The 15,429-nt window shown below is 41.0% G+C and overlaps 1 protein-coding gene across 1 annotated transcript in view; it reads right to left on the bottom strand.

Moving 5' to 3' along the window:
* The window catches only part of MDGA2 (MAM domain containing glycosylphosphatidylinositol anchor 2), an 857,254-nt gene extending 843,050 nt beyond the window's left edge, over nt 1–14,204 (bottom strand). Inside the window, exon 1 of the mRNA XM_080808952.1 lies at nt 13,866–14,204. Within this exon, the coding sequence (XP_080665078.1) occupies nt 13,866–14,145 (280 nt within the window). The 5' untranslated portion in view covers nt 14,146–14,204. The remainder of the gene's footprint in view (nt 1–13,865) is intronic.
* Nucleotides 14,205–15,429: the final 1,225 nt, after the last annotated feature.

A 15,429-nucleotide genomic window follows, 5' to 3' on the forward strand; every position in this document is an offset into this window, starting at 1 on the left:
CCCATGCTACCTGAAATCTAATCCCCCAAACCAGCATGCAGTAGTATGTCAGAAGTCTGCTTTAATGATTTTCATTTATTTGATTTATCAGTTACTTCCCATTTATAGAAATCCTGAATCTTTTATTAATAATGAGCAAACCTCTGCAATACCATGATAATTGCTGGGAGGATGACACCTACATACAACAAATGAGAAGCCATCAATAGTAAGCCACCAGAAAATATTCTTAAAGAAATCTTAGAATAACCTTTGAAAATACCTAGACTTTAACTTTTCTAACAAGTGAAGATATTTAAATGGCATTTTCAGATTCACAAGGTACTTCAGCCTTTATTTTGTTTAAGGATCTTTATTTCAGCTTTTACACACATTCATTTGAATGATTATTAATTGCTAGTATTATATAATATTAAAATAAATGATAAACTGTAACATACAGATGCACTTACATCTTAGGTATATAATTTTATAGCTCAATCATCAGGACACTATCCACCTTCATCCAAATTAAAGTATGCATCTAAGGGATCACAAAATTTAAAAATCTGAAGTGGAGAAAGATAAAAATAGGGTGTACTATCTACTGTAAGTACTCCCAAATATAGTGCTAAATGTGTGAGGTAGTAAAAACATAAAATCTAAGGTTAAACTCTTTTGAACTTTGATTTGACTCATCTTTGACTTCCTTCACAGAGGCTTACAGTTTAATTTGAGTTTCTTAGATTACAAAACACATGGGGTGCCTGGCTGGGTCAGCTGGGAGAGCATGTGGCTTTGATTTCAGAGTTGTGAGTTCAAGCCCCATGTTGTGGGTAGAGTTAACTTAAAAACAAACCAATCAACCAAGAAACAAACAAACAAACAAAACACAAACTTTAGGAAAAATAAGATTAAAAAACACATGATGGCCCACTCTATTTTGAGAATATATCACAATTTTCAATATGCAAAAAAGTCATATTATCTCAAGAGTTTCAAGTATCTGGTTCAGGTATGAAGGAGTCATTGTTTAGAGAAAAATTCACTAAATTTATACTTCTCCATGTTCTTAAAGAGGTTTGACTTGAAAATACAACAGAAGCAACAGAGTCATACTCCAGAATGAATTAATGAAATGTGAATGTATAATGAACTCCAGGACATTGCTCTCTGCAGCCAGACTGAATTAAGAGTTAAAGTTCTAAAGGCTCAATTGCCTCTGAAAATTTAGGGGGTGGTTATCAGTTAAAGAAAACATCAGCTGCTTAGAAATGCATGGCACTACAGCCGAATATAATACCTTTCCTGTTCTCTCTTGAAATGGTTTCCTATCGAAGCAGTTTCTGTATCAATCACACAATAGCCAGAATGGTACAGGGTTATACTATACGACACAATCACTGCATTCAAAAAGTATCGGAAAAAATGGCTTTTATGGCAGCAAATGCTGTAGCTAAAAGCCTAAAACAAATCACTAAACTGCATTAATTTGTAAGCTTTAAGGTTTGAGGAACTCACTGGCAGCTAAGAGAAGGACAGAGCTTGCAATCAACTGTCCTCTTGAGCACAACAAGATTTTTAAGAAAAGGAACCCGCTGATATAGTCCCCTCAATTAACTCTGTGCAAAAAATGCCCAAGCAATACCCAGAGGGAACTCAAGGCAAAATCAGGCCAAATATGACATTTAACTATCAATCTTACCAAGGCCAGTGATTGTTAATCAGCCTGGGGAAAAATAAAGTAGTACACTCGACAGTGGTTATTTTTTATAAGCACATGCCTACTATTTTACATGGAAGAAAAGAACTACTTCTGCAGAATATCTAGTAGAGTCATGTTTTCATTTTTACAGGTCACTAATTATGAATAAGCTTAAAATATCCTATCAGTCCAAAAATAAATTATACCAGGGAGAGCCCTCAGTATGGGCATTTTGGTTCTAAAAAGAGAGGGGGAAAAAAAATTATAAATCCTAACCTTCTTTTCTAAGAAAGAAAACTGCATGATATAAAATGCTGACATTAACTACCTATATATTTTCCTCAGGCAAAAAGCTAGAATTTATCCAATTTGCATTTCAAACATACACTGTTTGAGGTAAGTTTCATGCATGGAACATGAGCTAGCTAAATTGCATGTTTTAATCATAGTTATAAACACCCACATACATGAATGTAACTTAATAGTACACATAAGTATACAAATATTTATTTTTACATATACTTCAAATCTGATCCCAAATTTAGTAAACAGTAACTATCCAATGGTTATTTAATTTCTCATCCATCTCATTCCAAGATTAAAGCATAGCACAACAGACATAAAACTCCTAGTACAAGGTATGGCAATAGTAGACAATTAATAAATGGCAATTATTTTATGGAAAAAATACTATAACCTATTTTTTTTATTATTTTTCAATAATAGAAGGAAAAAGTAGGTAGATAATCCAAGTTACTTAAATTTAGTTTATGGACTAATTTTACTGTCCTCATTTGAATACAGAGAAAAGGCAGAAAGACCTACTATAAAGACCTGGCTAACAGACAAGAGAGATGGTCTTTTCAGCATACCAGTAACACTGGGCTTCAAGTGTATTCCTCACTGTACTGCAAGTAAAAGAGACTGCATGTGTAGTGCTATTATGCAGCTAAGAAACATTTCTCTCCTACCAATTGTAAAAAAAAAAAAGACGGGAAGAGAAGAGATGTGAGCTTCTAGAGGTAATATTTTAAACTGGTGAACAATTAAGAACATGAAAGTATCACAAAATGATATTTAAAAACAAAATGAAAGAGATTGGTAAGAGATTGCATGTTCTGCCGTCAACACTAAATCAGAGTCACCTTGGCAAGGAAAGCTGGAAAGCCACTCGATTCCTCCCGCTTAATCAAAAGTATAGCTACTAACCCACGACACCCACCCTAAGGATATACAAACACACTCACACATACACACATACTTAAATACAGTTAATATATGTGAATGTATTTTTAGAGCATGTACACACATACTCTACATATAAATATATATTTGTAGTGTGTATATATCTATTTATATCTAGACAGACACTGATTGATAGATAAGATTCTTTAACCTTTCTCTGAAACTGGAGAGGTGGTAAAGCATAAACGTTTCAAAGTACTTTGCATAAGAAGGCTTGAAGATCTGAGGCATTAACAAGCGGAGTTTTTAATGATGACAGAAAACTAAAAACTTACATGCTTTTTGAAATGGTAACCCAAATCACATATAATTAGAATAGAGTTCAATGGTAAAATTACGAAATCACAGTGAGCAGAAAGAAGGCCACTTTCAACCCCAGCTGCTGCCACTGGAGGGATGTTTGCAGAGAAGCACAGGAAATAATCAGAGAATAAGTAGCCTCTGAATAAAAGGCTGCAGCCCATTGGGAGATATTCTTGTCTTAGGTAAAGAACAGGAAATTTCTAAAACTCAGTCTTCACAATGAAGATGTCATCACGTAGCTTACAATATTGCAGGGAATGGTCATAATGGAAGAGAGGTGCATCTCCTTATACAGTTATACGTAGATCAATCTATACGGGACAAAGTGAGAACAAATTAGCCAAAGACTGAGCTTTGATTAACTGTGAAGACTGAAAACTTTAAACTTAATATAGCAGCTCTGTACAGGGAAAAGGTACAGGTGGATAGTCCAGTATGAACAATGAACCAGATGATAAATATGTGAATAAAAGAACAAGGGGAGAATCACAATAGCAGTGTAGAATAACTATGAAAAACAAAGAGCAAGTTCAAAACCAGGATAAAAATATCACTCTACTACTTCTTTATAAGAACTTGACTAATTCTAAAACACTAAAGTAAGACTGAGAACTCCAAAACTACATGAAACTACACGTCAGTTAAATCTGGGCACACTACAGAATCTACCCTATGTCAATGCTTATAGTGACTTCCTTCACAAAGCCAGTATTGTTCAGTCAACATAAGAGGGAAAATTATTCTCAACTAATAATTTTGTTGTCTATTTCAAGTCCTGAGAAAATATGACAAAATATTGGTTTTGTAGCAGAGCTACACTCTGTATTCCCAATATTCCCAACGAATATCTAACTAATATCCTGACACTCAAATGACTAGCCTATTTAATGTTTCCTATCTAATTAGCTATATGAATAGGGATTATTGACATAAACTACCTATCATCCTCAAAAACATAGTGTTTGCCAAGTATACTTAAAATTCATTATGTAGGGACGCCTGAGTGGCTCAGTGGGTTAAGGCCTCTGCCTTCAGCTCAGGTCATGATCTCAGGGTCCTGGGATGGAGCCCCGCTTCTGCATCTGGCTCTCTGCTCAGCAGGGAGCTTGCTTCCCCCCCTCTCTCTCTGCCTGCCTCTCTGCCTACTTGTGATCTCTGTCTGTCAAATAAATAAATAAACTCTTTAAAAAAATTCATTATGTAGAAAAATGTTTTCTTATCTATATAGCTGACACAGTTTAATGTTGAAAAGATCTTGGCCTTTTCAGTTAATTCTCAAAGTTTTTTGTTTTTTGTTTTTGTTTTTGTTTTTTTAAGGATTAGTTGAGTAGGTGAAAAACAGCAATTTGGGTCACTTTTGGGTCAAGATTAGATGCTACACAATAAATATGGGATAGCCTCATTAGTAACGTACTCTCATTTTCCCTGTTTTTATTTTTATACTCTCAAATATTTATATTTTTACAAATAATTCCTACTTTTTTCCCACTTGGATAATTTATATTTATAGACTGCTAATTTTCACTTAGTCTCAAAAATGACACAACATTAGGAATATTCTTGCTTCTTGATACTAAAGCAAGATTTATATATACATCTGAATATATATACGTAAATAAGCTCATAAGGTTTAGGTAACACTAATATTGAGTGGAGCTCTTAAATGAGGGAGGATAGGAGTTTCCCACTACCACCCCACCAGTAAGAAGCAAAAGGAGAAATTCCACGGTTATGCTGATGGAGAGAAGGGGGTTAGCCTGAAGAGCAGTGTCAGCTATACGTGTATACATGATGCAATATCAAGTAGCATTCGCATGCACAGATTAATGTTAGATATACTGTTTTAAAATATACCACTTATTTTCTGTTAGGCTGACACACTGGAATATTTTTTCCAGAAAAAATTACTTGCTCTCTGATACTTTCTAGCCCTTTACGTGGTTCTAAGAACCAAATGGCCGTCCTGTTAGGAGGTCCAATAGCTAGAGCACCTGCATATACTTTCTTAAGAAGATGGGGACTTTCCACGCACTCTCCGTCTACCCCAGGTATAAAAAAGCAACCATACATTCTTACTCTTGCCATCCTTTACGTCACACCTCCCTTTCCTAAGAGTTTACTAGATGTGGAAACTAACGGATAGAAGATTAAGATTTTTGTCTATGGTCACCCAATAAAGTAACAGCTGAACCAGGAGCAAGTCCAAGTTCCCTGTTTTCTACCACACTGTGCTGCTCTGCACAAGGATTAAAAAACAATAATGAAAACACATACCTCTCTTTTCATAAGGGCAATGCATTCATCTCCCAGGCTATACATTTGTAAAAATCAACATGATATTTCAAGTGATTCTAGACCCATGGTTTGCTGCTTCTAAGTAGTAGGCACTCTAAAAAGGCTTTGAAAAGTCTTTGACTTTAACTCCAAGAGGAGCTGCTGTGTAGGTTCAAAGCTTCCCAAAGTTGCCTAGAATCTGGAAAGGCACAGTATTTCCCAGAAACTTTAAACACAACTGTCTTACAATCTAATGAGCACTCAGTTGGCTTCGAACTGAACAAACCCCAAATCCTGGTGGACCTAAATATCTCAGCAAATTCTACAGTATCACACAATGAAATTTATTTTCCAGACTTACAGACTTCTGTGGGGGAAGGGGGAGGTTAAATGACAGATAACATCTTTCTAGTTGGGGCATACTTTGGAGAAATAGCTTAGGTTTTCTTAGATATGCATTCTAGAGTTATTTTTCTTTCTGCACCACTATTCCCACAGCTAGGATCCACGCTGTAGCAATGTCTTTTCCTTCTTTGTTACCTATATTATGCCAACCTACTTTCAAGGCTCAACGTATGGTGTATAGGCTTTTTTTAGTTTCCTCCAACCATGACACCTACTGTAATTGCTCTCTTTTGTTTAGGCACAAACTTGTATGTTTCTCATGGTCTTACTTCATATTCCATTTAGTTTTATCTCTTCAATTAACTTGTAAACTCTCTGCGTTCACAGCCCTTCATGCAGCCACATGTGTTACCCACAGCAGTAATACACTAATTTGTTGACTGAATTACCAGAACTTCCCCTCCATCTGCCCAGAATCTGTGCAGAATCCCTACTGGCCATAGTTTGCAAAAAGCTGCATATCTTCCTCAGATTTTTCTATCCTTCTCAGGATACTCACAGGAGCCTCCTCTTCTTCAGGAGGAAATCTACCTGAGGCAAGGTATGAACTCAGTACACAGTTCTACTCAAAATAATAGACAGAATGTCTTGATGTTTAATCTGTTCCTGTCTCTCCTTATGTACCTGAGTCATACAATTAATTAGCAGGCAGGATAATCTGGTCCACAGGGACCACAGGCTCTATTTAAGAGTTCCTCATCTTTCCCTCTCAGATCAGAAAATTCTCCCTGAAGATGTTCTTCAGTCAGATGGCAACCATTTCACTTCTTCTGTTTGACACACATGAATAAAGTTCTGATTACTTTAGAAAAAATTGATTTTGCTTTTACCATTACTTAAAGTGCAGATACATTTTCCTAACAGCATTTTCAGGCTGACATCCTATTTTCTACTTACCTCTTTGAGATATCAGCTGCCTTCAGTGCTGTCCTTTAGGGCTCTAGGAGGCCTGGCTATGAACCAACCTTTCCTCTTTCAGACAGACATGTTTTCCTTTCCACAGGATCACTCAATTATTTTTTATCCCTCCCATTCTCATTACAAAAAAAAAAAAAAAAGACAAAAAATATGCCGCTTATAGATATGGTAACATGTCACATACTTGACCCCATCTGTCAAGCACACAGCAATCTTTGGTATAATTTTGAGTGGAAACAGTAAGAAACTGATGTCTCCTATTTTTATGAAAAGTTATAAAGATTACACACTAAAAGACAAGAATAAGTTAAGTCATAATTTCCAGTATCCTTGTTCCTACCTAATAATATGTCTTTCATTAATATACTTACAGTAAATGTATAATAGACCAAAAATATGCTCCTAATATATGAAATCCTTTTCTGTGATTATAAACTTGTGGGGAATGTATGATTTGGATTAAAAAGTAAAAATCATCTTACTGAATTCAATCAATGATATTAACAGAAAAGGAACTGAAGTGTTTTAAAACCAAGATTAGAAAAGGCATAGCGTCTTGGAAAAGTAGAAAGAAACCAACATAAAAAGAGCTTAACTGGCATCAGTGCAAGGTGGTAGAGCTAAGAAAGAAATGGAACTGTACTAGCATAAAATGGAAAATAAGTGCATGCCCCAATAATGGAACATGAGGGGCTCCATTAGTAAGTTGAAAAAAAAATATCCATCCAATGGATGTGCCTGGATTCTGAAAGAGTTGTGAAATTTCTTTCTGTAAACAAATCTCACAAACAACCTAAGACCACTATTTGACTGACATATTGTATCTTAAATTAGTGGGAAGATTCAATAATATCTTAAAGTCTCTGCTCACTTACAACTTTATGATTGTAGAGGCCCAGAAGTTTATTAACTGGATTCAAAAATAAAAATAGGACACAGTTTTCTACAAATGCCATCATTCCTGTCTGCAGTAAATTGTGTATTTACATTGACACTGAGACAAAGAAATGAAATTTCATTTTGTGGGACTATTCAGTTAACAGCAATTACAATGAAGCTGAAAATGTTCACCCTATTCATACCTGAAATGCACTCAATACAATACTCTGCTTATCTTTCCAAAATAGCCTAAAAGGAGAGTAAGACATGCTCCAATTCAGCTCCCAGCTGAGAGCCCATACCCTTAGTTTACTGCAGCTGCTAAACAACACCAGCATCAACATCAGAACAAGGTGGGTATGTTTGCTATTTGCCTCCACCTTTGTAGGTTACAAGCCTTAAAACCAACTCTCTCAAGACCTTCCCAAAGCACAAGGACCAGACCAAAGAATGTGAATGACGAATCACCTCTACAGCTGGAAAACAACCCAGGACCACAGTTCCTAATGCTGTCTTAAAAAGACATAAACTCAACTCATAAGGCTCATGCTGGTAAGTCCCATCTCCATACGTGCTACCACAATCACATCAAAACTAACTTTTCAAAGAATACAGAACATGTTCTTTCAGAAAACTTTACTTGTATCCTGCTTCTCAAAGAAGACTTCGGGGGGTTCACCTTATAACACACACACACACACACAAAATAATTCTACAGTATCAATAAGAAGAGTCAGAACAAAGGACAATAAAATTAAGCCAAGAAATCAAGATCATGAAAAAAAATGCCTTCCTTGGATTTATTTTGTGACATTTATTCACCAGAACTTCATTTCTAAATGTTTACTTCTGATTCTTAATTATCTGAACCCTGGAATCCTTTCTGACTTATTCTCTAGAAAATGATTCCTTAGGTTTGACATACAACCTGCTCAATCCAAATACTTAATAGTCCACTTAAGGACTTTCCTAGGGATTCATAAGACCCGAGCAAGTAATACTACATAAAATAATCTGCCCATTTTACTTGCAAATTCTCAGTAACGTGGCCAGCAAGGACGACTCTGAATGAACAAAAATAATCCTGGTTACAAAGGGCAGGTCACTTTTCCTTGTGATGGTGGCCAAGGTGGTGATGTGATGATACTAGTCTGTGAATGTGTATGAGCAGTGGGGTAAAGGAGTGGAAAGACAGAAAAAGCTGACTTCATGTGATAGAGCTTCAGACCAATTTTTTTTTTTCAGCAACACTTATTAAAGTCATATCCGCCTCTCCTCCCACAGGCTGACATCCTAAATATGTGTTCAGTCAAAAGCAGCATATGATATAATAGGATCTCCAAACTCAAACTGGACAAAAATCACAATTCAGTGCACTTGGAACAAATTTGCCCTGAGGATGGCAATATCCTGGGATTGGATGTAATGGTTAACAGACATTCCAGAGCACCTAACCTTTTGGGTCAATCTATCCATTCAGATTCAATCCCTTGACAGTCTGAAATACCTTCCAGACCCTTCCTATTCACCTTATCCCCTGATTCTCAATTCCACCAACTCTTTTCTATATAGCTACTGCCTGGGATGTCATTCCTAAATTATATGATATTAACTGACATTACTGGAATTGAGTGAATATAGCTTGCCATAATTGATATTACTGGAATTGAGTGACTATAGTATGTTTGATAAGCTTACTCTGTTTATTGCTTCCGGCACATCCTGGGAGCTATTTATAGAGGGTGCACTAACCATTTCAGGATACCCAGTCATTGGCTGATTTGGCTCCCATTAAAAACTACTCAGACTGAGACTATAATTCTGTTTTTCATTTGTAGATTTGTCTTGTGCTAATGCATTTATAATCTTTTATGAGCCTCCTTGGAAATTAAGGACCTGATGGGTCAGAAGTAAAAATACAGTGTGTGGCAATAGAGCTGTTTTTATCTTTAGCAAAACAACTGAGAAGTTTACCAGGAGATACGATTCTCAGTATGCTGCCTTACCAAGAGATCTCTAGAAAACACAGTTAGGGAGTGCCTAGGTGGCTCAGTAGGTTAAGCATCTGACTCTTGATTTCGGCTCAGGTCAGGATCTCAGGGTACTGAGGTGGAGTCTCATGTTCCTCTCCGTGCTCAGCACGAAGTCTGCTTGAGATTCTCTCTCCTTCTCTCCCACTGCTTCTCTTCCCCCACTCTGCTAAATAAATAAATAAATAAATAAATAAATAAAATCTTTAAAAAGGAAAAGAAAAGAAAACATAGTTAAATAGCCCAAACAATTTATGACACAGAATAACTTACAAAGAAAACTTTCAAAACTGGAAAAATGCTTTGGATCACTTGGTTCTAGGTACTTCAGTTAAACAGACACATAGGTGGGATTTACGATGACCTTTGATCCTATGTTTAATTAGTTATCCTAAACCTCATACAAGGGAAGTCCAACAAAATAATGCCAGCAATGGATACCATTTCATTGTTCATTTAATGACTTTGGTTTTCAGTGTAAGAAAAATTAAAATTAAAACACTAAAATTCGAAGACCATTTTGAGGAAAAAAAATTTGAATGCAAATAACTATCTAAAATTCAAGAAAGTCAAATCTGTAACTCAAGAAAATGGATTTTTAAAACTACACAAATACAGATATCTCCAAATGACCATTATCCATCAAAATAGTTAACAGTTATTTCAGGAAGTCCACATCAACTCTTCTGATGCAGCTCTATTATAAAAAATTCTTTTTTTGCGATCTTCCTTTCAGAAGTGTTTTCAAACAATTTATATCACTGCGATGCCATGACTGATACAGAGTATTTAAGAAATAAACAGGAAAAATGTCAGTTTTTTTAATGTCTTTTCTAAATGACATCAAAATTATTGGTAGAGGGCAGGAGATAGGTGGAAGTGAAGGATCATTTCCCTTACCCAAATGCCACACATATGCAAATCTCGGCTAGTGTACAGTTAGTTTGCTGAGCAATATCCCAAGATAAATGACAATAAGTTCTAGGTCTACAGCATAAACTTTCACACATAAGTACTGCACATGGTGTCAAGTTGAGTGAACATAAGAGAAAGAAGATTATAGGAACTCAAGATAATATCATCTGTGCCTTAAAACAAATATTCTGTTAAAAAAAAAAACCTGAATTACTAAATCAAGAAGTTAATTTGAGATTGCAAAGAAATAATTTTGCTTGACTTACACATATTTTTTACTTCTTTAAGCTGGCTACTAGAAGACAAAATTAAGAAATAATACTTTGTGTGTTACATGAATGGTTTTTCATTAGCAAGCACAGACAAAAGGATAAAGCGATATAGATTTTTATGGTAGCAAAGTTCCTATGTAGGTCTTAAAGTCTGTTTATAATTGCCCTTTTTTATTTATTCATTTTCAAGGCTTTTCATGTAAAATGTTCAAAACACATCTATAACCTTACACTAACTCTTCTGTGTCCTTTTCACAATTGATCAGTATTTTATACCTAAATTAAAAAAAAAAAAACCTGTTCTCTTCACTATACACACTTTCACTAATAAAATTCAAACTACTTTAGATTAAGAAAGGTCATGATTTACAAAGTCAACGCAATGAAATTTTAAGTCCATATTGGTGGTTCTCAAACTTCAGCAAGCATCACAGTCATCATGGCCTGAGGTAATGAACACAGACTGCTGGGTCCCACATCCAGAATTTCTGATTTAGAAAGGTGGGGGGCCTGAGAATTTGCCTTTCTAACAAGTTCCCAGGTGATGCTGATGCTGAAGGTTAGGGATTCCCACTGTAAGAACCTAACCTGTGCTAAGACATACTTAAAAAGTAACACATAAATATATTTTGTTCACCCACCTAATAGCTGTGGCATTTATAACGACCAGGGTTGCTGATTAATTTCCATACAAAACCCATTCTATTCCAAGTCAGATGCCTAATACCCACATCAATATTAAAAGAAAACAAACAAAACAAGACCACCGCTGTCATCACAAGTATCAGTTCAGTAGCAGAACTGCCTCCCCCTTTTTGGTTAAGCACCATTGGCATTATTTCCATGTAATTGTTTCCTACTTATCTCCACTCCTAGATCTTACCCTTTTCCACTGCCCAACATGAAACTTGCCAGGACAATAATCTGAATGACAAAAAGTGACAGGAAAATGGTACCTGCCTTTCTAATCCAGAGAGTTCTCCCACGTCCTGTCCCCCCAATCTTTCTAACTTCTCATTATCTCCTACACACACACACACATACAGGTTTGTTTTTTTTTTTTAATTCATTTAGCTGGGATGGCCCTAACAAATGGAAAAGAAATAAATGACTTAGACATGAGATAAAAGGAACCCAGACTCCCTCATTCTAAGGAACAGCTCCTTGAGAAGCCTCTACTTTCAGCGTTCCTCTATCCCTAGAATCTCAGCCACTCTCATCTCAGGGACACCAGAAACCAGCAGAAGTCAAAAGAGCACTAAATTAATTCCTGTCTTCCTCAGTGCCTCACCTCCTGCTGTCAGCCAAGCAGTAAGATCTGCCTGGAGTCTCAACATCTCCCTTATACACACACAAACACAAACACACCACCACCACCACCACCACCTCCGTCAAGCAAGTTCTCTTTCATTTGGTAATGAGGGGATGGGTAGAGAAAGGAAATTAAGATGTCTGTAAGTGGGAGAAAGTGAAATTTTCCTGGCCCATGCTGAAAAGGGAACTAGGAGGACAGGAAAGGGGAGTGGCAGATGGAGTTCCTGGCTCCAGACCCCCTCCGGACCACCCCCTCCCACTGCTCAGACCAGGAAGAACACAGTGGAGACAGTAAAGGCTACTATGGGATCTCCCACATCCCTTCCCAAGCATCTACCCAGGGCGCATACCACATTCCCAGAGAGTTTGAGTATTCAAGGTCCCCTTGCACCCATGCCCTCTCTGCACTAAGTTCGAGGGTCTGCAGGGAGAGCTCTGACATTTCCACAAACACTCATGCCCTTTGCTCCAGAACAGCCATTGACCTAGCACTGCAGTGCTGGGGTCCAAACCCCCCAGCACTTTGACAGATAACAAAGGTAGTAGGTTGATTTCCAGCACACATGGACAATGGCGGAGCTGTGGGAGAGTTTTGGCCTGCTGTACCCTCAAGAGCTATTCTCCTAACCTCTCTACCATATCTTTGAGATAAAAGTTATGTTCCCCTTGTGGCACTGCCTGCTTGTCCCAGGAAAAGACGCACATTTCAACCAGAGCCTGGGTATGTCTGTGTGAGTCTTTCAGTCCCGAAAGCCAAGGGTGCCAACTGCTGACAGGCAAAGGAACCTGGATTTGCTCCTGAGGACTTAAAAATCTCCAAATTAACAAGCTCGCCCTTCTCTTGGTCCTAACCCGCCCAGACCTGGGTTTTCCAGAAAACTGAGGTTGTGTTCCTGTTGCAGCGAGCTGGTGTCCTGCCCTGGAGCCCAGACGCGGGGACTTGGCCATCCGTTCATTCATGCATTTTGCTCATCCATTCACATAAACATGTCCCTTAATTGCGTCTGGCATCAAGAGTCTTGCCTGCTATTTTCCCCTCCCCAAGTCAGTGTTCATGGCAACGCTGGTGCAGAACGCAACTCAACTGTCACCCCACTTCCTGAGCCGGAAAATCTAGTCATAGAGGCAGTCACCAAGAAAAAAAAAAGGAAAAGAAAAAAAAAAGAGAGAGAGAGAAAGAAGAAAAAGAAAATGTGGAGAGAAGGAAAAGGCGGGAGACAGAGAGGGATGGGAAGCTCACTGGGGTCACATTCGAAGCTTCCCTTCAGGGGAAACCGCGGCACGGACACCGCGGCAATGCAAGGAACCAAATGATTATTAAATCAAAGACTGCTAGAGCTCGGGGCCCTAGCGGGGATAAATCAAGCGCAAAGCCACTCATTCGCAAGAGTGCAATGTTGCCGGCTCGACCCAACTCCCAGCCCCAGCCGAGGCGCTGGGGGAGCGGCTTGCAGCCCAATCCGCAGCACGCTCGCTGCCTCCTTACCGCTCCCAATAACGTGATGAAGTGTAAATCAAACACCACGCCGGGAGGGGCCCCGGAACGGTGCGAGTCGTGCATTTTCGCTCGCCAGCCCATCTTGCTTAAGAATCACAAGGTCACGATAGCGTCGCTATTCCACTCACCGTATACTCCTTGGCCAGAGATCCCCTCCAGGAGGACTGTCAGCAGCCACACGAGACCGTACACTAAATCCATCTTCACGTGAACATGAACATATCCAGCCCAGGGGGTACGCAGCGGGACCTTCCGGAGGCCGGCGGCTAGCCGAGCGCGCTCCACTCGCGCCCGGGCCGAGCCGAGGTGCCCGGGAACCGCTCGCCGAAGAAGAAAGCGCCGTCCGTCCGTCCTTCCCCGGCGGCGTCCGTGAGCGGAGCGCAGGAGCCCCGCACACCCCACACTCATGCACACACACACACACACACACACACACACACCACAATACCCCGACACACACTCACACGCACGCCGCACTCACACCGGGCGCCTGGGAAAATCGCAGACGCCGGGGAGGAGCAGGGGGCGTGATGGGAAGGGGGCCGTGAGGCGAAGTGTTCTTCAGGGTAGCGGGCTCGAGTCTCCGCAGCTACGGCGGCGGTGGCGCGCTGGGCTGGCAGCGGGCGCGGGCCAGGGTCCGGGGGTGCCGAGCGGTGCGAGCCTGACGCGGGCAGCCACGGAGCAGGAAGTGGCCTCTGACTCGGGGCACCGAGCAGGGGCGTCCTCGCCTGGGTTCGCCTTTACAAAGTAACTCGCGAAGGTCCCCGGAGCAGCGTCAAGCGGCGGCAGCGGCCCGCCCGCCCGCAGTCCGGAGCCCCCAGCCCTGCTGTCTTGCCTTCCCCCATTCCATCAGTTGCCATTGCAACGCCAATCCTGTTACACGATACAGGCTCGCATCGCCGAGCAGGGAGAGGAGGAAGAGGAGGAGGAAGAGGAGGAGTGGGGCTAGGGGGACGGGGGTGGGGAGGAAGGGATGGGAGGAGGGGGAAGAAGGAGGAGAGGGACCGACGAGGAGCAGAGTGTGCGTCTGGAGCTCTCTCGGGCACCAGCCTCAGCCGCCGCCGCCGCCGCCACCGCCGCCACCACCGTTCTCCAAAATAGCCGTGAGCGCCCTGCCAGCGAAGAAGGGGCTCCGGGCGGCCGCACCAATTCCGGGAGCCGAAAGCAGAGTCCAGGCACCGCCACTTGCGAAAGAGGGAGAATGCCAAGCAGAGACCGGATCCGCACACACGTCTACGCGTGCCCACCGGCACCGCGCGCGTCCTCTTGGCTTCCGCGCCGCCCCCGCCAGGTGGAGGGGTGGGGGCGGTCGGGACAGGCGGGAGTTTAGAGGAGGGAGCCGCAGAAGGGGTTCCCCGCCTGGGCTAACGTAGTGCTGGCATCCAGAGCTGAACGCGGGAGCGGCCGCCTGAGGAGGACACCCAGCTGCGTGGCCGCGGGTCGGGCCCCAGCTGCGGCAGAGGTGCCGGGCCGGGCGGCAGAGCGCCCAGGGCTCGACGCCGGCCGGAATTCCTGGGTGTGCGCGGGGGTGCGCGCCGCGGAGGCGAGAGGAGGAGGTGGAAGAGGAGGGCGAAGCCGAAAGCAGGCGGACGGGCTGCCGGGCTGCCCGAGAGGGAGGCTGTGTGTGGTCACGTTGCGCGCTACGTGCTGAGAGCGCGAGCTGCTAGCCGCAGCTGGGCGACGTCAAAGCCG

The sequence above is a fragment of the Martes martes genome, assembly GCF_963455335.1.
Source record: "Martes martes genome assembly, chromosome: 7".
NCBI classification, from domain to species: domain Eukaryota; kingdom Metazoa; phylum Chordata; class Mammalia; order Carnivora; family Mustelidae; genus Martes; species Martes martes.